General features: G+C 39.5%; 2 protein-coding genes across 33 annotated transcripts in view; one reads left to right on the top strand and one right to left on the bottom strand.

Moving 5' to 3' along the window:
- Nucleotides 1–23883, bottom strand: part of PUDP (pseudouridine 5'-phosphatase) — an 87244-nt gene that overhangs the window by 53419 nt on the left and 9942 nt on the right. The window contains exon 1 of one of the 4 annotated variants that reach the window (XM_048051684.2): nt 22974–23114. The exons of the other annotated variants lie outside the window; for them this stretch is intronic. Within the exon in view, the coding sequence (XP_047907641.1) occupies nt 22974–23061 (88 nt within the window). The 5' untranslated portion in view covers nt 23062–23114. Of the gene's footprint in view, nt 1–22973; nt 23115–23883 lie in introns of those variants that run through there. 4 annotated transcript variants of the gene reach the window in all.
- STS (steroid sulfatase) overlaps nt 22634–23883 on the top strand; it is a 118711-nt gene continuing 117461 nt past the window's right edge. For 14 of the 29 annotated variants that reach the window (XM_013188447.3, XM_048051674.2, XM_048051675.2 and 11 more), the window contains exon 1: nt 23689–23851. In XM_013188447.3, the coding sequence (XP_013043901.1) occupies nt 23790–23851 (62 nt within the window). In that variant the 5' untranslated portion in view covers nt 23689–23789. Of the gene's footprint in view, nt 23005–23207; nt 23335–23674; nt 23852–23883 lie in introns of those variants that run through there. The other 15 variants (XM_066982566.1, XM_066982582.1, XM_013188454.3 and 12 more) reach the window with 5 other exon arrangements.

The raw sequence follows: 23883 nt of genomic DNA, 5'->3' as shown, positions 1-23883 counted from the left end.
TAGAAAAATTGAGACTTCTTAGGCCCTACAACTTGCAGTAAATGTATAACCTCAGCTTTATTCTCTTCTGCTTTTCAAAATACTTTTCATCTTTCCATTTCTCATCCCTTGGTGTACCTTTTACAGGACATCATCAGCATGACTTACTGTCCATCCACTTGCTGCATTTCACTGGGAATGAGTGACATTCATTCCCCAGCCACATATCATCTTGTAGTCATTTTTATAGCAATCTTTCCTATACAGAAAGCACAGGCAGCCTCACTGGTGCTGTTTACAGTGTGTAAGAGCCGATCACAACAAATACAAATAAGGTGACAAGAATGATGGAGGCACTGGATTGCTCAGCTTGTGATCCGGCATAGAAATATTGTGGCACACATTCAGAAAAGCCTACAGGTCACTTGGCAGCAGACCACAGAGCAACACTTGAGTGTACTATCTGTTCACATCACTGCAGGTCAGAATTAGAAGTGCAGATCTACCTAGGTTAGGGGTATAGCAGTCATCAATCAATTCAGTACCTAAACTGCAGCTTTATCGACTGCTTACCTACAGAAGAAGATGGCTTAAGACAGAAGATCACGACTTCATGTCATGGTTTAGCCCTGGCAGGCAGCTCAGCAGCACACAGCCACTCGCTCACTCCCCAGGTGGGACAGCGGAAAGAACTGGACAAGTGAGAGAACTCCTGGGCTGAGATAAGGACAGCTTACTAGGTAAAGCAAAAGCTACACACACAAGCAAGGCAAGACAAGGAACTCATTCGCTACTTCCCATTGGCAGGCAGGGGTTCAGCCACTCCCAGAAAAGCAGGGCTCAGCACATGTAACGATTTCTTGGGAAGGCAAACGCCATCACTCCCATTGTCCCCTCCTTCCTGCTCCTTTACCACAGCTTTTATTGCTGAGCATGTCGCCATATGGTAAGGGACATCTCTCTGGCCAGTCTGGGTCAGCTGTCCTGGCTGTGCCCCCCCAGCTCCTGGTGCACCCCAGCCTCCTCGCTGAAAGGACAGCAAGAGAAGCTGAAAAGGCCTTGGCTCTGTGGAAGCACTGCTCTGCATAAAAAACAAAACACTGGTGTGTTATCAAAACTATTTTAATGACAAATCCAAAACACAGAATCATATGAGCCCCTATGAAGAAAACTAATTCTATCCCAGCCAAAACCATGACACTTCATGAATGAATAAGGAACTTGATTTTTTTATATGCCTCCTGAATTTATGCAAATAATTTTATTATAAATCTAAAATAATCTCTAATTTATCAAGGAGATGTGGCTATTATGCATAAAAGCTCATCTTAGGCATTGGTTCTGAATTCTCCTTTGAGTAACTAAGCCCATCTTCGCACTGAATTTCCCTAATGAAACATACCTATGATTAATAGGTATATTAGACACTAGGAGTCTAAACAGAATTTTAGTTATATGAACTTGATATTTTCTAGTAAGACAAAATCCAATTCTGGACATATAAACTTTACATGATTTTTATTTTGATGGGGATAGAAAGATGGTACGGTAAAGGGAAAATTTTAATTTCAGCAAAAGGTTTCTTAGGTCCATAGCTGTGAAGCAGATTTTTTTCCTATGTAGAAGAGAACCATCTTCAGTATTCAGTTTAGGCAAATTTAAACACAAACCGTCATTTTTATCATGATTTTGGCCCAGGAATAAGAAAATCTCCTGAGATTTTGTCACCGCCAATACTGAATGAACACACAAATTACTAGGATTTTGTATTCCTATCAGTCTTTCACAATATTCCTTTAAACCCCACAGGATATGTACGCAACAATGTAAGAAGCTATACAAATTACTAAAATGCTTGGTTGTGGTACAAGAGAGAAATATAATCATACACCAGAATATAATTATAGAAGTGGAAGTTTTTACTGTGCTTTTTGCAACTCAGTGACATTTAGCACAGTGCAAAGTTTTAACTTGCAAACAAATCTATGCAATTGTTGAAATGTGGAAAAACAGCATTCGAAAGAGCATTCTACTCGTGGAGTTACAGGAATAATACATGTTTATATTTTCTCTCATTTCTGAATTTAAACATAACACAGTCTTTGGTGTGTTTCTTCTCCCGCTATATCAGTGGAAATGGGAAAGAACACAAGATTTAAACACAGTAATGGCAAAAACAAAATAGTGACAGATTTCCCAAAAGAAAGACCAATTCTGTCAAGTCTTGTCAATTATCACATGCAGAACTTATACAACAGCCCTCCAAGTTTCATGCGCCCCTACTCTGACATCTGCAAATCCATGAACTCACAATCACACCCTCCTTCTCTCTCCAGCCTACGAAAGGTGCAGCTGATCAGCTCAATGACCAGTTGTGTCAAGTCTGTCAGACCCAGGAACATAACAAATGCTTCAGCACTGCACAAAAGCCAGGAAGGGGTGTCTCTGGGTAAGGCTCTGTGCTCCAAAGAGATTCATCATCAAGTCCGCTGCTCTGCAGCACCTCTCCCCACAGGCAGCACATGCTCTTTGCTTGTTTGATCACACAAGTGAACCAGTTCTTGAAAAGTCCATTTAACTAAGGATACAAGTATTTCCAAATGGTATGTCACAAAATTTAGGAGATGCCACTACCACAGTAAAATTTACCACAAACCTTGCAAGATCCCACTGGTGCTTTTGATAAGCAAGAAAAGAAAAAAAAAGCCTGGAAAACCAATGGCCTTTGAACAGCAAACTTGGAATGGAATAAGGAATATTTTCTTAAACCGAAAAATAATTCAAGATATTATTATCCACAAAAAGTTTATCAATTACAGCTCCATCTTGAAAAATTGAGAAGGAAAGACTTATTATGTCAGATAGCTAAAATATAGAAATCCAACAGCATTATAAAAGCCAGTCACTGAAGGAGCAATAGACTATTCTACTGAATAAAGCATGGTGCATAATTTATTCCCCATTCTTTTTCTATCCTTTACCATTTCTTTCAGTAGGAATCTGAGCCTTTCCCCTTAAGACTTCAGCAGTCAAACAAAAGACAAAAATAGCATTAACGATGCAAAAAAACACCCATCAGACCACTATGCAACTGACACTAGAACAGATCTGAAGCTGCAGAACTGAGCTTAAACCACCCAGAGCCACTGAATAATTAGATGAAAGCTCCTGAGTTAGCAAAACAATCAGGAAGAGGGAAAAGGAGAATTTAAAGAATTTTTTTCTTTTTAAATAAACAATCTTTAGTAGACTTCTAGCCTGCAATTTGTGGCAAGAGGTCAGTCTTGCAGTTCCCTCCCAACACCTTTCCATTCACCCTTGCATTACTGTGAAAGCTACTTTAAAAATGCAAGAACTACAGCAATTCCTGACGCCTAAAAGGAGAAAAAACAGCAGTTTAACAGCTGACCTCAAAATCACTTACAGCAGCTTAGCAAGAGCAGGGATGAGGAAGGCAGGCAACAGAAATTACTTTTTGCACAATAGCCTAACTGTTACAGCACTGTCCAGAAAATGAGATTCAGCCTTTCAATCTATCCTTAGGATCTAAGCCTACTTCCCTAACATCCCATGAGATTTTTTTGTTATATATGATACAAACAGACACACACAAAACCGATGGGGGGAGGAGGCGTTTTAAAGGCATCAGCTGCCCTTAAAACAGTAAAACAGGTAAGTGATAGCCAGTGAATCCAAAATCAACCTGGAGCCTGTTGACTTAAGGGCTCGTCAAAAGGATGTGGGCTGAATCCCCTTAGCAAAGAGGGCCTCCTATGGACAAGAGGAACAGAAATGCTCTATTCTTTGCTGCATTCCTTCCAAATGAGCTTGCTTATGAAGACAAATGAAGTCACATTTACCAGCTTACAGGGACACCCATTTCAGTTGTTGTCACAGAAGGAAACAAACACGGCTTCTCCGCATGCCCAGCCAACCGATTTGAGCCGCGCCTCCATCTCGTGGCAGGCGGTGTTGGTGTACCCAGCCAGCAGGCTGAACCCAAACACAGCCTGACCCACCAAACCAGTCAAAGGAAACCCTACTGCAGTATTTGTGTCCAATACATTTGGGCTGATCTACTTGCATAAACAGTACTTAGTAAGTTCATCTTATAATTACATGGAACTTAAGGCAGGTAAAACCTACATTAAAATAACTAGCAAGCACCAAATAATGTCTGCTTCAAAATCAGAAGCTAGCTGTAAGGAACAACTTATTCAGTAAACCACTTTACATGACTGATAAACCATAACTTCTGAAAGATAAAGAAAAAATAGTGACTATAATTGCTGAAAATTAAAATTACTGCTCCAATTTGAGTAATGATTTGCAAATCATTACATTTTTGATTAGCACTTAGAAAAAAAAAAATCAGTGAAATGATCCATTATTCATTTTAGTAGGACACAGGCACAAGTCTGCTTTGGAGTTTTAATTTTTGCAAATCTTTCTTATTTATGTTGTACTGAATATTAATGTAAGTACACTCCAGGATATACGAATATGCTACACAGCGATTACTTCACTAAGTCCAGAGAAACACACTGCCACTGGCTAACTCACTCAACGCACTGTCAGTCTGCTTGCTCTTCTCTGATATGAGACATTCTACCACAAATTCAAGTTATTGCTAACAGGCTTAAAAGGAAAGTAAGTTTAGTGTCCAAAAAATAATGGCTGCATAGAAATGTTCCCAAACAAGCATCACATATTTGCCCCTCTGGGCTTTTACTGCTGGGAGAATTCTTCCATGGCAGCTACAGAGGAAGCCAATTTCTCATTTTGTATGCAAGGAAACATTTTACTTCTGTGGGGCAGGGAAGAAGCTTCTGAACAAATTCAAAATGCTCTTAGCTTGCATTAATAAAGCAGATATCTTAACGCTATCTTGTTTTCACATATGCACCTTACTCTTTGTAATGCTACAGGGAACTGAAAGAAACAGTTCAAGAATAAGCCATGCAAATACTTTTCTGATGCAGAGCTGTAAAAAAACAAACAAACAAACAAAAAAAACCAGTCCACCAGCAATACAGCGTAGCACATGAGAAAGTAAAGACAAGTCGGTACTTCAGTTATGGTAAATGAGGGAACCCCATTTGAAATAGCTGGCAATATATACGACTTAATTAAAAACTTTCCAAACTACATTTACTAAACATCAATTATGTGACAACACCTAATTAGTTTAAAAGGAGAAAAGCTATTGATTCACCGAAACTGATTGATTTGCTCTCGGGCATTCATGCAGGCCCTTAACCACCTAAAAACCCACCTATGCGCACAGCAGTTGACAAAGTGCCTACACCAGCCTGCTCGCTAGGGTGAAACCTGTGGCTGGCAAAGACTCAGCTTTTCAACATGTGAATGAGAAGGCTGACCTGGGTAAGAGTTACATTGCCATTAGCATTTGAGCGACTAAATGGGGCAACAGTGTTATGCAAGGGCTATTTCATCCAGAAGAGCAACCACCAGCAGCTCCTGGAAGAATGGCTTACACCATGCTTAGAGGGAACTCGGCTGCTTGCCACAGGGGTCTCTCTTCTTCTCGATAGATTGCTGACACGCAGCAACAGCTCATTGACTTGAGGAAAGCAAAACAGGGTTTAAAAAGCTGTTCTGAAATGAGATGCTCCAAGGCACTCGGATAAAACTACCACACAAGGTAGATGAAAGCAAAAGGGTCACTATGTTACTGAAGTCAGCAGAAAAATAACCAAATCTATCTACTTAATTAAGATGTACTTCCTCCAGGAAAAGTTACAACATAACCTTCCCTGAACAAACAATCCAGAAATGATCTGTTTATCCCGCAACCTAAAAGCACGCAACAATGGAAAAAGAAAAGTCTTCAAGACAGGGGAAAAGAATCAGAAAATGTTATCCCTCCCTACAAGATAAAAAATAAAAAGACCAAAACAAAAATTATCTTCAGTACACCACAGTTGTCTCCAAATATTGATTTCCTTATTATCAAAAAGCTTTTGCTTGCCCAGGAGACTACGTATATATGAAGACTCAGGCGAGCTGGGAATTCAACTTGTTTGACTTCCAGTGTTACATCTCTCTAAATCACTCTCCGGAATATAGCCCCAAAAGCCAATTTCCTAAATAGTGGAAACATTTCAAAAGACAGAGTGACTTTAATAGAAAAGAAAAATATTTTTCCAGTGTGGCCTTGAACAATGTTCTAAACTTAATTGCAGCAATGTGTCAAAAATATACTGCCACAAGGGATGTGTAAAGGACTATAGATTAATAAAGCTAATCTCTTCGTTCCACTCAGGAGTGTCTAAAAATTTGAAGTAAATCTGCTGATAGAGTAATTTCTCTGCGGAGGTAACATTTAAGAGGAAAAAACAAACATCATCAATGTGCTTGATTTTCCACGAGAGAGGCTGTTTGATCTTGGCTGTCTGCCTACTGTCTGGAGGAAAGTTTCAGAAATAGTGCATGACCTGATCACAGGATCTCCTTAATACCTGTATGCTAAGAACTCCTAACCCCAACTAGAAGCATTAACACAAAAATATTCAGACCTTTGAGATTCATGTGGGAGGTGTGACAGAGCAAAATGAAAATTATTGTTTTATGAGCTGTAACCACTGTTTGAAAACTGCAGATGAAACCTCAAAATCATGGTATAGATACCAGTTTAAGGTTCTCCCAACACCACCTAAGTATGGTCATTTACCCAGGCAAGCCGCCGTGGCCCCCTGAAGTCGTATGACCACAACCATCATCTCCCACGTCAGAGGCTGAGGCTGAGAGGCTGGGGTCTTTCTCACAAAGCACTGACAGACCCCATGTGGTGACAACACGAGTTTTCCTCCTTTCCCTTCCCCAAACTGCACAGGAGGCAGGAGGTGGGCCCTAGCAGACTGTCCTGGGTCAGCAAGCAGCCCAGGGCAGGAGCACACAAAGTTTAACAGTGGCTGCCACGACGGATGGCACGGATCAGCTCTTCTTGCTTCCTAACACCATGGACAGAAGCAGTTACGAAAAAAAGCAGTTTGGCCAGAAAGGCTTTTAACAACTACGCCTCACTGAGAGCAAGGTACCAAAATGCCATGACGTTTCTGAGCTTCCTGAGCTCAAACGCTGTCCGCTCCCCAGCCCGTGCCGAGGACACCCCACATGACAAGAGGAACTCTTCCCACTCTCAAGAAACGAAGCCTTTCTGCCGCTCAGCTGCAGTACGACTGCATCAGTACCAGGCCTCTCTATGACTATTCCCCACTAAATTGGCACCTGTAGAGTTCAGTATGCAATAACAGTTGTTTAATAGGATTCCCTTCATTTTCTTCATGAATATTCACACAGTAACTCTCAGGACAGCCCAAGCCCTGCTGCTAAAGAGCTGTAGTTTTCTTCCCGATACGTATTTGAAATTTTTCTGAAAATCTTATGCCTTTCTGTATGAATGAAGTCTACGTAGTAATACTACTATACACTAACAGTAACAATATATAATATGTTAGCCCCTACTAACTGGAAAACCTTGTAAGCATATTTTCAGTCAGGGGTTGGTTGTGAAAACTGTTGCAGTAGGTTATGTGATCTGCCCAAGACCTCTACCTCCCATCATACAAAGTCTCCGCTTAAAATGGCAGATGCAGACTGATCAGGAAGACTGAACAACAAAAGAAAATACGTGGCATCTACTGCAGTTCCTGTAAGACACAGAGGAGACGTTTCAAAATTATATATTCAATGCAAATTACCTGTGAAATGGATTAAAACTAGCTCAGTTTGAAACCACCCCAAGGATCTCCATTTGGGAAAGAAAAAGAAAAAAAGCATCAATCTCCCTCCACTATACACAAAAATAATTTTATTTCAGTAGATGTGCTACAGAGACTTAAAATTTGGCACACATCAGGTACTTAAACATGGATGTACTGGACACAGTCCCAACTTCCAAGTAAAATATTTTAACTTTTAAATCTTTTCTCAGAGTGGCATTTCCTGGCAGAGAAAATGTGACTGAGAACAGATTCTCTTCTCAAGTCCTGTTTTTGGATCAAACTAGGCCAGTATTATGATGCTTTATGGCATATATTCAGAGACGTGGTTTAATGGTGGACTTGGCAGTGCTAAATTAAAGTTTGGACTAGATGATCTTAGAGGTCTTTTCCTACCTAAATGATTCTCTGATTCTACATTATGCTAATTGTAAACCAGAATTAGGTCTTCAAACATTAAAATCCATTTAACCTAAACTCTTCTATCATTTGTTTAAAACATGAAAAAATATCTATTTTTAGGGATGTTTTATTAAAAGGCATAAAACTTACTCATGCTACAATCCTGAAAGAGCACAGTGATTACAAAAGGTTGCAGACAGAGAACCTCACTAACAGACCCAATTTACACAAGGACTAGAGGAGAAATATAAAGCTGGAAGAAGACTCTCTGACAGTAGCTGTTAAGGTTATATTTTCAGCTATCTCAAAGGGGGAGAGGCTGCATCTTACTTTCCTAGAGAGTGGTTCTGGGTATAATGGAAATGTTATGTTATGACTGTGTTTTGAGAATGTGACAGCTTAGAGTTACAAAAATCACAGCTGTGTATCCTGCTAAATGAAATAAAAAATACGTGTTCAGAGAGTCAAACAGTGCAAGAAACTTTAGTCCCTCATTTCATTCTTCCATGTGATTAAAGTGCTAAAAATAAAAACATATTATGGACTGTACTAGTCGTCATTCCATTTTCACTCAATCTTTCTTCCCTTCTACCTCAGTTCTGCAAGCAGAGCTCAAAGTTTACATCTTGATTCACAAGCAGCTTCACCCTCCTGTGGCTGATATTTAATAAGCCTGATGCAGGAGTTATTTCACTGGGGTGTGCTTAGTCCTACTGCAGCAACACTTACAGACGACAGGCTGACAAAGTACATACTCAGTAAATACCTAAGAGTAGCATTTTTACTTTCCTTCCAAAAGCAGCCCCAATTTCCTTCACTCTAACTAAAAACAAAAGAAAAACAAACAAACAAAAAAACACCAAAAACAATGTATTTCTCTCACTGCTCAAAATTAAGAACAAATCTACCAAAATCAATTAGGTTACAATGGTACAAGCAAGAAATAATCAAGTTCACTGTTTCTACATACAAATACCTTAAATAAGGTATGCATTTCCAACTCCATAGTAACTAACCTGAAATTAGATTTACGAAAAGAGAATCCATTGCTCCACAGCAACAATTTGCTATCAGTTTGCTTGTAAATAAGAAGATTGTTTCTAAAGGTGCGTTGCAGGCAGCTAAATAGAAAATGGTGAGAATTTTAAGGAAATGCAGAAAAAAAAAAATTAGTCTCTTTGATGAACAGGTGTGGTAAAAATAACTGCTAGAAGTCATTAATGTAAGAATCACCTATGCAACTTTGTTCCATTCTGTCCTAAAGAAATAGTGCTTTTATTTTTCAATTCTAATGACAAGAATGAAATAAAGTTCTCCATAGTTTCTTGTTATTACAAGAAATCACTTTTGTTCAAAAAAAAAAAAAACTTCTTTTGTATTAGTCTTCTCTATCTGCATGGGAAGTAATTTTCAAATAACACAGTTGGAAAACAGCTTTCCAGTTGTATTTTAATTTCTTATTAGAATATAGAACAGTTCCAATAAAGATCTCATGTCTCCTATTCCAAGTCTGAGTCCTGCAGACATGTAAGATATGCTTAAATAGAAGCAAGTTATCAGGCCAGGATATATATTTACTATCATTTAGCTATCCAGGCTTTACCATTTATGTGCCTAGACCCCACACCAAACATGAGAAGTAAGCCTCCTTAGCTTTACCTGGAGATAAAGTGCACTGGCAGTTACTGTGGAATAGCTAGCATGTGCTGAGTCCTAAATAGCTCCAGATTTCCTCCAAAATTCTGTCAATTGTTTGTTTTGATTGTTTTTTCTAAACACCAAACAATGGATCATTCATCTCTTAAAGGTCTTCAGAAGAGGAATGCAAGAAACAATGCTTTACTTTTTGGCTTTCTACTCCGACGGGTATGTATTTTAAATATATAGTAACTATGAAAGTGTTCAGGAACAGCAGTATTCAGCTGCATCCAAACAGATCCGACACAAAATCTAGAATGAAGCAGAAGTTACTTACATCTGAATACGAAATAACTCTAGAAAATGCCATGCTTAACAGACACTATTCATTTTATCTTCCCTGAGCTCATTCTGGTAATTTTCTCCGGGTTAATCTAAAATTGAGCTTATAAACAGCAAAATAAAAAGTGTCTATTCCATTTACCAGATACACTGAACTGAGCCACTGGAACTTAAATGACTTTTAGACAAAAAGATGAGTCCTAAAGCAATTTGACCCACTATGTTTCGAAACTATGAGAAGCACAACTGCATGTCCTAGACATATAAAGTTGCATATCTAGCCAAAGGGGGTGACTTTCATGCTTCCTGAATGTAAGGTAAAATAATTAGAAGGTATACACGTTGCCATAATAATAAAACAGCTGGTCACCAAAGGCCTTTATATTCTGAAAAGAGGCAAATACCCTAAAGGCCATTTCCAACCATCTCTGGATAGTAGTTTTCAAACAGACTGAAAAACAAAAATGAAAATCTGCTATTCCATCCACAAGCTGAAAAGCCTTTTTTGTTGTTCTTTGTCTGAAGAACAAATCCAACTATTAAAATAAATTTACAGAATCTAATTGTATGAAGTGCTGCAATCAAAGAAAACAGAGCTGAATGCTGTTAAACATTTCTGCAGTGCACAGTCTGAAAAGCAAAAAGCAGTTTTAGTCACTAAAGCTAAGAAGTTGGAGAGGTGTTTTTTTCTTTTGTTAGGTTGACATATTTCATGGTGGCACTGCTACAGGTCTGTCAGCCTGTTATCACTTCTGCTACGAACCTTTATCTTCTAGAGCTTTAAAACTGTTTCAGTAAAAAATAAATAACAAGAGATGATACAAACATTAAAGTTATTTCCTTAAGGCAAGAGATTTCTTCTGACAGTGCCATTTACCTTATTATAATTATCATTAAGTCTAGAAAATTTATCACGTGTTGAGAGCTCTACTCCCTCCACGGACTGTCAGAGAAGCTAAACTCAATCCTGAACTGGAAATGGGAAGCAGTTACATTGTCACTACAGAAGCCATCAAAATGCATCACCATCAGTCTGCGCAACCATTTCCTTGGTAGTCTACAAATTCCTCAAAGGCCCCGTTATACACAATTTAAGTTGGTAATACGTTTTTCAAACTTAGACTACCATTAAGTATGTTTAAACAATATTTTAATCACTGATCTTTGGGAACTATTTTATTGAATATTTGATTCATGTTTCTGTGTCTATATTATCAATACAAAATTTTCACGGTGTGGAAAAAAGAAAATTCGGTATTTTTCTTATTTTAATTCTTTTGAGATATATCTAGGAATAAGGTTAGAACATCAATAGAATATAATTTCTTGTACATACATATAGAATACAAAGCAGAGAACTGAAGCTCACAATTTCAGTATGCAAGACACTACAAGAAGTGCATGTGAAAGGTAAGCTAAATCTCTACTGAAAAGGACACAGGAAAAAAGCGTTCTGCTTTCCTTTTCTCAACATATAAATACAGAAATGTTAGGGTCAAAAAGCAACATTTGTTTTAGTCCCATGGAAGCTGCATGAAGGAAGAAAATGTGAATCTATTCCATTTTATGACTACAGTATTAGAAATGGGCATGGATAAACAGACTGATAAATTCCATGGTTTTGCTGTAAAACTTAGAATATGGATTTCCTTTTTCCCTGTTAGCAGAAAGTGATAAGAACATATAGACTTTTCTCAATTAATTGGGGGTGATGAGAAGGGAAGAGAGGAAAAAAAAACATGCTAACACAGTTTAATCATCTTTCACAATTGCTGGGGGTGTGTGGGGATGTAGAAACATTTGTGTAGAGGGCAGCTTTAACTAGAATAATGCCGACAGGCACCAGGTGCACAGATTCTGAAATGTGAACTCTTAAAGCCAAGAGCTATGCCTAGGGAAAACCAAGGAGTAGTTAATTTATAGCATCATAGAGCCCAGTTTTATTGTTAACTCATACTTATGGAAAGAGACTTCTTCGTATAAATTTTGACATATTTTTAAGGCATTTTTCTTTGCAACTTCAGAGTTACTGGAAAGCGACTCATTACCTTAACAGTTACTGTAAGTGGAAGATACCCTCTCCTTTGCATACATACAACACATGCACGAAAAGACATTCCCTGTATCTCTAGAGCTTTACCTAGGCACTGTAGATTTTTGTAGAGCACTGCAAATTTCAAAACTAGAAGCACACTATTTGAAATATTCTGAATTTATAGGGATGAACTCTTCTGTGTTGTTAACACTGCCATTAATACCTACAGTTACACCTGTAGGTCCGATTTTGGAACTCACAGGCTACTTCTGAACCCTGAGACCAAGAAGCACTCAGGACACGTGCCAAGTCTTGCCCCAGCATATGTGTAGACTACCTCCTCTCTCCACCACCCTGCTTTCCAGGAAAAAAAGGCCTGCACAGCAGTCATGGTGCTACAGCAGATTCCAGTAAGCTCTCCCATCAGGACAACTCAGAGTTTTAACCTACCCCTCTAGAACTTAAAGCTTCATTTTTTCCCTTGGTCTTCTACAGCATTTCCAAGTGAGCAGGCTAATTACCCGCTCTGTATCAAGTTCCAAAAGATGGGCAGGGAAAAGTTCAGTTCCTTTTTGAAAAAGGTGAAATCAGCATAAACAGTAAATTATGCACAGTCAATGGTGAATCAAATATTTGAACAAACTAGATTTTACAACAGTGTACACTTTGCAACCAACTGCCACATAAAAACGTGAGAGTTCTAGAACACACAGAGACATGCTAGAATAACAGTGCCACTCTACTCCTTGCTCTTTATTCTTAGATGTCTTCATCCATGGAAAATAAAGAAGCTTAAATTAAAAACGGGAGGAAGATAAATACCACAAAAATATGATCTACAACTGTAATAACAATGCAAGTTATTGCACAGTGGAGTAGCAATTAGATATGTTACAATACCTTAGTGGCCTAAATATTTTCATTTTCCTGAGCTATGTTTCCCAGGAAATATTGTTTTTAATTTTTAAAGACTAGAAATTTATTGCACTGCAGTACACTCTTTGCAGCTCCACCTTCCCTGAGCCAAAAAGCAAAGGACTTTTTGTTAGTCCAATGTAATGCCACAGAGAGGATTAAGTCCTAGCATAAAAAGATCCATCATTTCATGTGGTGTAATTTCTTGCAGCAATGGCCTTGTATAAGAAGTTAGGTAAATCTACAGTCATTCATGAGCTTACTCTTCCACCCTGAAGAGACAGGAAAGTCAAGGGAGCTTTCTGTATGTAAATTACAATAACATTCATCCATTTAAAAAGTCTTGACCATACAACAATTTATTAAAATGAAATCGTATCTCAGTTTATTTGTGGTTTACCTTAAATCCATTACTTTCTCCCACCTTACTGGTACACTATAATCCCTTTTTTTTAATTAAATGCACATTATTTTTTTATTCCATTCTTCTCCCAGTATTACTGCAATGTATTTTCTTTTTCCTTAGAGATGTTCATGAATGAACATTACCAGTGTCAAATTCATAACACATCCCAGTCTAAGAAAGACACTTCCTCTGACAACTGCTCAGTAATCATATAAGGGTCTATAGTTCGAATATACAGCAGTTTACATTACAGCAGATAAAACAGAACACAGCTTCAAAGACAGTGTCCAAAAAGACGCCCTGACACGAGCATGCAATCGCACTGCATGGCCATGCTGTGAAAGAGAACATGAGCGAACTGGTATTTATGCAGAGCAGATGATCAATGCCCAGGAGCGAACAAGAGCTGCTTGGCAGCAAACCCAGTCAGTTCAGCACCCGCAAGCAAAGGGCGAGCACATATCCTCAGAGAGCAAAGGTTACACAGGGGCTGCTGGAACTATTAAACCAGGTCAGAGAGCGAGTATTAATGAGCTGGGAGAAGGAGGTACTGTGTAACACTGTACATACAACACAGTGATAAAGGGCGCAAGTAAATTCCTACAGACGTTACACAGAAAGACTTGGCTGACAAATAATAAAGTGGGCTTTCTTTTCAGTTGTCTTGTGTTATCCTCACAAGAAGAACCACTCAATAAGCACAGCAGAGGGAAAACTAGCAGCAGAGGAAAAAAGTAATATATGCAGTGATGATACATAACTGGTGCCCAAAGGAAAGCTTTCAAGAGACGTCTGCTACAAGTTATTTGATGACTTTAAAAAAAAAAACTTAATACGCCTCAAAAGAGAATGAGGAAGAAAAATAAGAGACAAATATTCCTTACTGGTTACTGAAGAAAAGGAAGTCAAAAATGACATAAATAAAAAAGGACGGTTATTTCCCACCTCCGTGATGAAAAATATCTTGATAAAGGTTAGTAGTAGTACCTCAATGAACTGTGGGTAGGAACACTGGTTTTATTATTGTTTTTATTATTAACATCATCATCAATATGGGGGGAAGGAAAGGAAAAATCAAGGTCAGGAATCTCTGCCAGAATCATTATAAGATACAAAAATGTTCTTGGTTCAGTGCTGCTCAGTAGTGTTGTGAAAGAAATTATGATCAATACAGAGAGGTACAGAAACACAGAACTAAATCAGCAAGAAGTACTAGCAGGCTCTATACTGTCCAGATGAAAATTAGTTGTCCATAATTAAAGCAATAGATACCAAGTCTGCAAGGAGATGATATTTAGCATAACTGCTTTTGTGTTTTTAGTTAATATAGTTTCCTCATCTCTAAAAGAGCAATGATCATCTTGTGAGAATGAACATTACCATTATAAGTCTGTTGCCAATTTAAACAAAAGATAACAAATTGTTTAAAATAATAACAAACACTCCCCCCAAACAACAACAACAACAAAAACCTTTATCGAATAGTCAAGAGTAAGACTGCCTCTTGGAGGAATATACCAATATAACTCAAGAGCAGAATTTGGCTGGTTCATTGTTCTACAGAGATAAATTAACGCGTCCCTAAGAATTCCAAGCCAACTTACATCAAGGCTATGACGATGAACTGCAACTAGTTGGAACAAGAGCTGCAGAGCTGGGCCCACGATGGCATCTCATGTAGTTGCTGCCAGTACACAGAACAACAAATCTAGGGCTGTTAATGTCTTTTCTCCTCAAGTAAAAAGAAAACTGGAATATGGCAGCTGGAAATAGTGTTATTGAAAGGGAAATTCTATGCACCTTTTTTTCAAGTGAAATTATGTTCCCTTTATAGCACCTTATTATTTACATTCAAAGCAAAATAATTGGAACTTTATACACAGAACAGCTTATGTAGCCAACAATATAAAACCTCATCACCTACAAACACATTCCAAAACCTGCATTAAGGCACAGGAGGAGACTACTTTTTGTAAATGGTCAAACTGCTGTGTGCATCTTTAAAATCACTAAACAGAACCTTTAGACTCTCAGCAGCTTCACAACATACCTCTCCACTTGCTAAAGGCCCTCTGTGACAACTGGATGTGTGTCACATTATTAACACTGGAAATTTGAAATCCCTTGGGATTTATGTATTTAACATGTATTTTTTTTCCTTTTAAAACCAAATGCTTTGGGTCTGCTGCAACTAATACATAAATAAGCATCAGAACAGTACTGAATTTGTGTGTAATTTATGTGCAAAATTAAAATCTAATCATGAATCTTTCAGCTTGAGAGCATTCTGCTTAATTCCCCAGGGAGGAAAAAAAAAAAAAAGATCATTGCTAATGCTGCTCAATGCATGTTGAAATGCAGTAACCATTACAGAAATGAAAAAAAAAAAAAAAGAGGAAAAAAAAAAAGCTATTCAACAGATTCTGGACTGAGTTCCGATTCTGGATTATTCTTACCACAATCAACAGACAGACATGGGGATGGACAATTTTCAAATCAATCATGGGAATAATAAAAGTTAGACACTAGGATAGTACATTTGTTATGTCTTTGCCAAAATTCTCCTCATCATTAAATGAAAATGTTAGCTTTCAAGCAAATGACAAATCTTATTTGCTCTATTTATGGTTAGCTAATTCTCAATGAGGAGCTGTTCTATGCATCTCCATAATTTGCTCAGGAACCATGTAAGAAATATCTTAATCTAACAATATCCTTAATCACTTTGTTTTGCAACAAGATGCACAAACAGAATATAGAGGGAACACTATTTTTGTTTCCTTCTTTGTTCCCAAACTCGGATGGAAATGGAGAATGGCAAGAAAGTAAGTTTCCACTACCTAGAAGCAGAAAATAGGCTTACAAGATTGCCAGTTTATAGCCCAAGAAGATTAATTCCTGCACTTAAGCCATAATAGAGGACAATCTAGAGAGGGCTGATGTTTAGTTGAATTGGTGCTATTTGTTCTGATGCAGAAGAAATAGAAAGCTGTTTTAACCTCCCATTCACACTGTAAAATAAAAGACAGCATGCACATAAGCAAACTCCAGCATGGAACTCTTACCAGTTTTCCTGTAACAGCAATCTCCTAGGCAACTTGTGCAATGAAATGAAAGTAAGAGTAAATTTCTGACTTCTGACCTTGTGACAATGGGCAGATAACACTGGAGAGACAGAAAACATGCCAAAACTCTTGTGGATCTCACAACACTACAATGAATTTAACTGCAAGTCTATTTCCTACAGATGAGAGATTCCCTGTATGACTAGCAGCGCATGAATTGTTAAGAAGTGGCACATGAGAATCTAGTCATCTTCTCCATACTAATGAGACAGCAGCTGCAAAAGCAGAAAACTTCTGATTCTTGTTGCCTGAACTACTCCTTACCCTTCCTAAACTACTCCTTACCCTTCTACAAATGGCCACAAGAAGCAGAACAGCTGTGCCTTAATGGTACATCATGACTTTCAGTTATGCTGAATGTATCTTGCAAAACTAAGTTGGAACTGGAAACTCACAAACATTGCCCAATTTTTCAAGAACAACAAGAAAGACGACCCTGGTAATTACAGGCCTGTCAGTCCCACTTCAGTGCCTGGTAAAATTATGGGGAAGATTATTCTGGGAGTTACTATAAAACACTTGAGAAACAACACAGTCATTGGTCATAGCCTACAAGGGTTCATGAGGGGAAAGTCCTGCTTAAAAAAATAATTTCCTTTTATGACAAGGTTATCTACCTAACTGACCAAGGGAAGCCAGTTGATGTACTCTTTTTAGATTACAGCAAAGCTTTTGGTACTGTTTCTCACAGTACCCTTCTGGACAAAATGTCCAGCACACAGCTAGATAAATGCATGCTGGGACAGGCGAACAATAGGCTGACAGGTAGGGGTCAAAGGGATATGGTAAACAGGGTTACATCAGGCTGGTGGCCGCTTACTAATGGGGTTCTGCAGGGCCCCATTTTAAGGCCAGTTCTCGTTAATGTTTTCATAAATGTCTTGGATGCAAGATTTGGAGGTATACTAGATAAGTTTGCAGACAACACCAAATTGGAAGGAGCTGTTGACTGCATCAAGGGTAGAAATGTCTTGCAGAGAAATCATGACAAATTAGAGGACTGGGCAATCACCAACAACATAAAGTTTAACAAGAGCATGCGCTGGATTCTGCACCTGGGATGGGGCAACCCTGGCTATATGTATAGCCACAGACAAGAGGCTGTCGAGCAGCCCTGCAGAAAGGGATCTGTGGGTTTTGGTCAACAGCAAGTTGAACATGAGCCAGCAGTGTGCCCTGGCAGCCAGAAGGGCCAGTACTCTGGGTTGCATCAGCCATGGCATGGGTAGGCAGTAGTGGGAAGTCCTGCTCTGTTCTGTGCTAGTGCAGCCTCAACTGGAGCACTGTGTGCAGTTTGGCACACTACAGTATAAAAAGGACCTAAAACTATTAGCATCCAAAGGAGGGCAAAAAAGAGATGGTGAAGGGTCTGGAGGTCAAGACATACGAGGAGCAGCTGACGCCCCTTGGTCTTGGCCTCATGGCGGCCTGCAGCTCCCTCACGAGGGGAGCGGAGGGGCAGGTGCTGAGCTCTGCTCTCTGGGGACAGCGACAGGACCCGAGGGAACGGCATGGAGCTGGGACAGGGGAGGGTCAGGCTGGGTGTTAGGAAAAGGTTCTGCACCCAGAGGGCAGTCAGGCACTGGGACAGGCTCCCTGGGGCAGTGGTCACAGCACTGAGCCTGCTGAAGTTCAAGGAGCATTTGGACAACGCTCTCAGACAAATGGTCTTATTTTTGGGTGAAACAGAAACATTTGTTTAACTTAAATTAGGCACACAACCTAATGAAGGGACTATTTCCTCACCTGATCATTAGTGCCCTACATGCCTGTGCTCACAAAGCATATTTGGCATCGGCTGTCCACAACAGCGTTTTGAAGTATATTGTCAGGGCGTGTTTGTATGTTTCCATATGTAGGGAGGAAGAGAGGGCAGTAGCTTCAGAGTCAAGAGAACAGAATCATCTCTACGATGTATGAGATGCGATCCTTGTAAACATGTCTTTTGGAAGCTTCTACAGTTCTGCCAGTGTACATCATACATTAAAACAGCTTGTGGTTTTTGTTGTTGTTTGTTTGTTTGTTTAGAATTAAGTCAATTTTATATTTAAACTCAAGAAAAATATTTATCAAATATTCAAAGTTGTTGGCCAGTGATTAAAATAGCTCCAATAACAATTCCAAAAATGTACTTCTATTGTCACCAAATAAATGAGATACCATGTTTGTTACTTTTCTTGTCATTTTCTTTTTCCTTTATATTTGAACATCAATATAATATAATACAATATAATTTTACTAAGAGACAAAACCATAAAAATTCATTTTCAGCTACTGAGGTCAGATAATTGTACCAGTCAGCTGAAAAACTAACAGGATGAAATGTGGGGGTGAAAAAATTTGGTAGAACCCTTTAACAAACCAGGCACTCAGTTTTGAGAAATACCAAATGTAACATTATCATTTTGAGCCACTGAATGATGACACTTGGCACAGAAAAGCTATTGTCTATAATTATATAACAAAAACACTTGTCACAGCTCAAAAGACAATATATGCATTAAGGAATATAGATCCTAGAGGGCATTACCCTAGTTGTATGTTTTGTACAAAACCAATCGATTTTTCTTCTCTATCTTCAGCATTGGTTTTGTATGTTTTTAGAATATGCTAAAATTACAGGATTGGATAGTAAACAGTACAACTATATCACAAGTATTTAATTAGGTATCAAAGATCTCTAACTTCTGTTTGTTTTATTATTATTAGTATTCTTTTTTATTTTAGCCAGCTAACTCTGTTCAGTATGTGTCAGATAACGCACACGCACAAGGAGGTTTAATGGTTTTAATTATACTACATACTAGCAGTTAGAGCAGTAGTCTTCTGTAGGAAAAGACTAAAGCGCTGCAAGACAAAACCTACTATGCAAGTTCTGAGCATTTATTGTTAGGATTCAAAATCCTTTGCTGTAGGAAAGCAAGTAGCAATTTTACACTACAAAAGTGTTAGTTAAAAAAATAAAAAACAAAGGTACAGCAGTGCACCAAAAATTAAAGTTTTGTTATTTCTCTTCTTCTGGGGTTATACTATACAGTGAAGTGAGCACCACTTTTAAACTACGTAAGTCAATCTTCCTGCATATGTATAATACAGCACGATGTAACTGTACTATACTAGTACTAAGACAGACTATTATTCTATTACAGCTCATGCGCTGCTGGAGATTCCTACTGAAAAAAAAAGTCCTTGGATTAATTTTACCTACTCAGTAACAAGATGTCTACAGGTGCTGTTCACATATTTTATTTACTAAATGACAGGGTTATTTTCCAATGTTTGAATTTCCTGGCAACAGCAACTGGAACGATGAGGAAAAAAAAAAAAAAAGAAAAAAAAAGAATAAAAATTCATCCAGCGGCTCAGAGAAAGTAATCCAAAAAGAGAAAACTGCTGAAGAAGGGACCACATTGGTTGTAAGTCCTGAAAGATAGGATGTTAGATAATACTTGAAATAATTACACAGAAGGACTCCAAAATGACAGGATGCAGTACTTCCACTGGCAGTCCAGGGGCAACAACCGCCCCGTTGAAGGTAAGTTGATGTAGCAAGGTGGGACTCAAGGACAACTTAATCAGAGTCAATTACCTTAAAGAGATGGGGAGAGTTAAAGTCACAGAAGATCAGATTCAGCGACAGTAGACCTCGCTTTAGCCACATAAAGCACATGGATGCAGGCTCTACAGTGTAACACTGGGACTGTTTCCAACGTCAAGAACTTAGTGTCTCAGACCTCATTTAAAGATTTTACGCTCACAGTTATGAAATATTTATGGCCATCTTGCAAATCTTCTTCTGTTATACTTTTAACCAGAAGCAATATGTCAGCTATAGAAAGTAAGTTCACGGAACATTGCATTACATCAATTTAATGTTCAATTTTTCATCATACGTAGATCAATTAATATTTGTTTTATAGAACTGAAAAGGTGTAAGTGAAAACTTCCAAACCAGACACACACATTTTCACACACTAGTTCAGAGCAAAAATAACTGCAATACCTAAAGCTTCAGATTCTGAAAAAGGCAACCTGTTATGAAAGTACATTAAAAAGTTACAAAAATGTAGTTTTAGGCATCCATTGCTGCAAATTTTGGTTTGCTCTTTATGCAAGAAAGTTACACAAGAAAGCCTACTGAGAAGAGTACTTATAGGCTGAAACATACAAGTTCTCTCAAAGGAGGTTTATGTTATGAAAATCATCAAGGTGGTGTCCCTTTTATATCTCTGGAAGACACTTCAGAGTATTTTCAGTTTAATTTTACACACAATTACGGCTTTCTTCATAGCTGAAAGATTACTGAAATACAACACATTCTTTCTATGCAGCTTTTAAAATGGAAGAGATTGCATCTGTATTGTAGTATAAGAGTAACCAGGGGAACAGAAACACAAAAAAAAAATACTTTATCAGTTCAAAGGATGCCCCATTTATATCGATAAAAATAAATTTTAACATCACGCATATACTCTTCAACCAGAAAGTGACAAGTATTTATCTGGAATTGTACTTTAAAACAGACTTAGTAATGGCAAGGAGTACGTTTATACCTTGAGTGTCTCAATCTTGGCAAACTTAGGGCTGAGAACTATGGAACTTTTATAATTACTTTCCCAGCAGGAGGTACAATTCATAATCTAGAGCATTTTTAATGCTTCTTGACTGCATGAACCCCAGGAGTTTGCAGAACCAAACATGATTCAAAAACTTTGTTTTTCCCCGTTTGAAATATTACAGAAATGTAATTTCTAATTACAGACAGGATAGTATCTGAGAATAATGTCTTTAGTTCCTAAAATAGCACCCAAAGCTAAGGCACCTATCCTGTGAGTACCCATATATAATAAATTCACTTAAAACTGATACAGAAAATTTATGTATCCATATCCTCAAGGCCTAAATATTCATAATGCTTACCTAGACTGTCCTGCTCAGGTGAGTACTGTGTGAAGGTGATTTTCAAATTAAACTAGAAAACAGCAGTGACTAAAAAAAAGCTTTCCTGAAGCTCCTAAGTAAGAATTAAATTAAAATAATTGGTTCTGGATAAAACAACACGCCCCCGGGCTATTAGAGATCCCAGTAGTTATACTGCAAATGAAACTGAAACAACTCATCTTAATCACTGTTTTGCACAGTGTATTGAGACTGCTGATGAAGCAAACTGAAAGAAACCAAAGGCTCTAAATGCTTGTAACTATTCCTGGTAATGGGAGCAAACCCATTTCTGGTTTAAACAATGATATCCTAATGGCCCTCATTCTGTTGTAGATGTGAAGGAAGGAAAAGACGACATTTACTGAAAACAGAATAATCCTGCAGGAAGTGTAGGAAGGAAAAAAACGGACATTTCTTGGAAACAGAAGAACTCATTAGACTTCACAGCAGTCTTTCTAGAGACTGCAACAATTTGAGTTTTGCTGAAGGAAGGCACATACATCAAGTTAACACTTTTTAGAATTCCCCCACATCTAAAGCTGCTTCCCGTGCCGTGATATATAATGGACTGTTTCAAAAACCGAGTCACAGACAAAAATATAGCATTACTCTACAGGAAGCATGCAGCGTGAGGCCCTGATTCAGCAATAGTTCAGCAAATAGCAAACCTAAAGGTTCCTCTAGCCACACTGTCTACCCAAACCCCAAGATCCAATCTAACTGCAGCACGAGGCTGACAGATTTCAGGCTATCACTGTAAGGATAAAAAAGTGCCTACTAATACAAAAAAAATATATATTGGGAGATGATTGTGTGAATGGTTTCTAGGTTTATGCTGCAGCCAGCAACTGCTTTAAGTATTTCACACCTGAAAGATGCTCCCACGTGCCTTGCACAGCAAAAGCAGCCCCTCAGAAGTGTGGAATTGCTGCTGACAGTCGACCCCACATGGTCGACCCCACAAGGCCGACCCCACATCCGTGGGCACCCTCAGCGCCCCGTCCCCCCCTCCCCAAGCAGGAAGCCTGCTGTGCACATCCCCAGGCGTGGCCCCAATTGACCTCGCCTCTCTCCCAGCAGCCACCCTGCGAGCGCCCTTCCTAACCTCAAGCCCAAATCTTTTAACTCAGCCGAAAAATGCCCACAAAAGGCAGGGGGTGGCGGGGAGGAGGAAGAAAAAAATCGTTTCCTGTTGCTTTAATCCCTTTAGTCAGGCTTAAGTAACGTCGCCCAGGGCGCGCTGGCTGGGCGCCTGGTTGCGGAGGCCGGCAGCGAGAGGCCGCCGGGGACAGGCCGGCGGCTCGGCCTCGCTCCCCCGGCCGGGAGGCGCTGGAGCCGGGGGGCGGCGCGTCGGGGGCTGCCCGCCGCCACCTCCGGCCTCTCGCAGCGCCGGCGGCGGAGAGGGGCCGGGCGGCTGTGGGGGAGAGGGGGCGAAGGCTACACACCCAGCAGCAGGCCGTCCATGTCAAAGATGAGGTGGGTGACCGGCCGCAGCGCGGCGGAGGAGGAGGAGGAGGAGGAGGAAGCGGACATGGCGAGGCCACGGCAGCCGAGACCCGTGCGGTGGGGCTGGTGGCGGCGGCGCAAGCGCGCTCCGCCGCGGCAGACGGAGCCCGGGGGCAGCGGTGCCGCCGGGACGGGACGGGCGGAGGGGGGCGGCCGCTTTGCTATTACTAGTTCTTTTAGACAGAGAAAGACCGTTTCTCTGCTAGGTCTCTTCTTGTGTGGGACTTTTCTGGGTTTTAAATCCCATTCGGTGCTGCTTGCCGGAGAAGCTGGAGGGTTGCTCTCGTTTTGATGTTTTAGGTGGTTTTCCCTCAAAGTTTTGCATGCCAACGTAGAGATTCACGAGGGTACAATTACTGCTGGACCTTAATACGAGCTGTAAATGGAAATCTTCAAATCTGTATATAACTGTTTGTTAGGAAAGAGTGAAGTAGTAGTGGGTTTGTCTTGAGAGCTGTTGAGTGTGAGGTTAGTTACTTGGTTTGTTTTCTGAAGTGGCTGAAGTTCAAGAGACAAACCATTGTTCCTCAGAAGAAGGAAATGTTTTCAACGTACACCACCAACTGGTTTTGACTGGTTAGTTGTGGGGGAAGAAGGCAACTTTCCTCATTGGCCGTTCCATATTTATTTTTCCGTGCAGGTAACTCACTCTTTGTCATCAAGATCATCGGTTACAGGTCAAGACCCTGGTTGCACAAGCAGACATGACGGCAGCCACCTCATGCTCCCGAGGTGCCACACTGACCTGAAGGCCTATGCTGCTTTGGGACTCTGTGCCAAAGCAGCGGTGGAAAGGAAACCCTCTCTTTTCCTGTAGGTAGGCCTCTCAGCAGTTCATTTTCTCTGACA

Source organism: Anser cygnoides, chromosome 1 (genome assembly GCF_040182565.1).
Source record: "Anser cygnoides isolate HZ-2024a breed goose chromosome 1, Taihu_goose_T2T_genome, whole genome shotgun sequence".
Classification (NCBI taxonomy): domain Eukaryota; kingdom Metazoa; phylum Chordata; class Aves; order Anseriformes; family Anatidae; genus Anser; species Anser cygnoides.
This window is presented reverse-complemented; position numbering and strand designations above follow the sequence as displayed.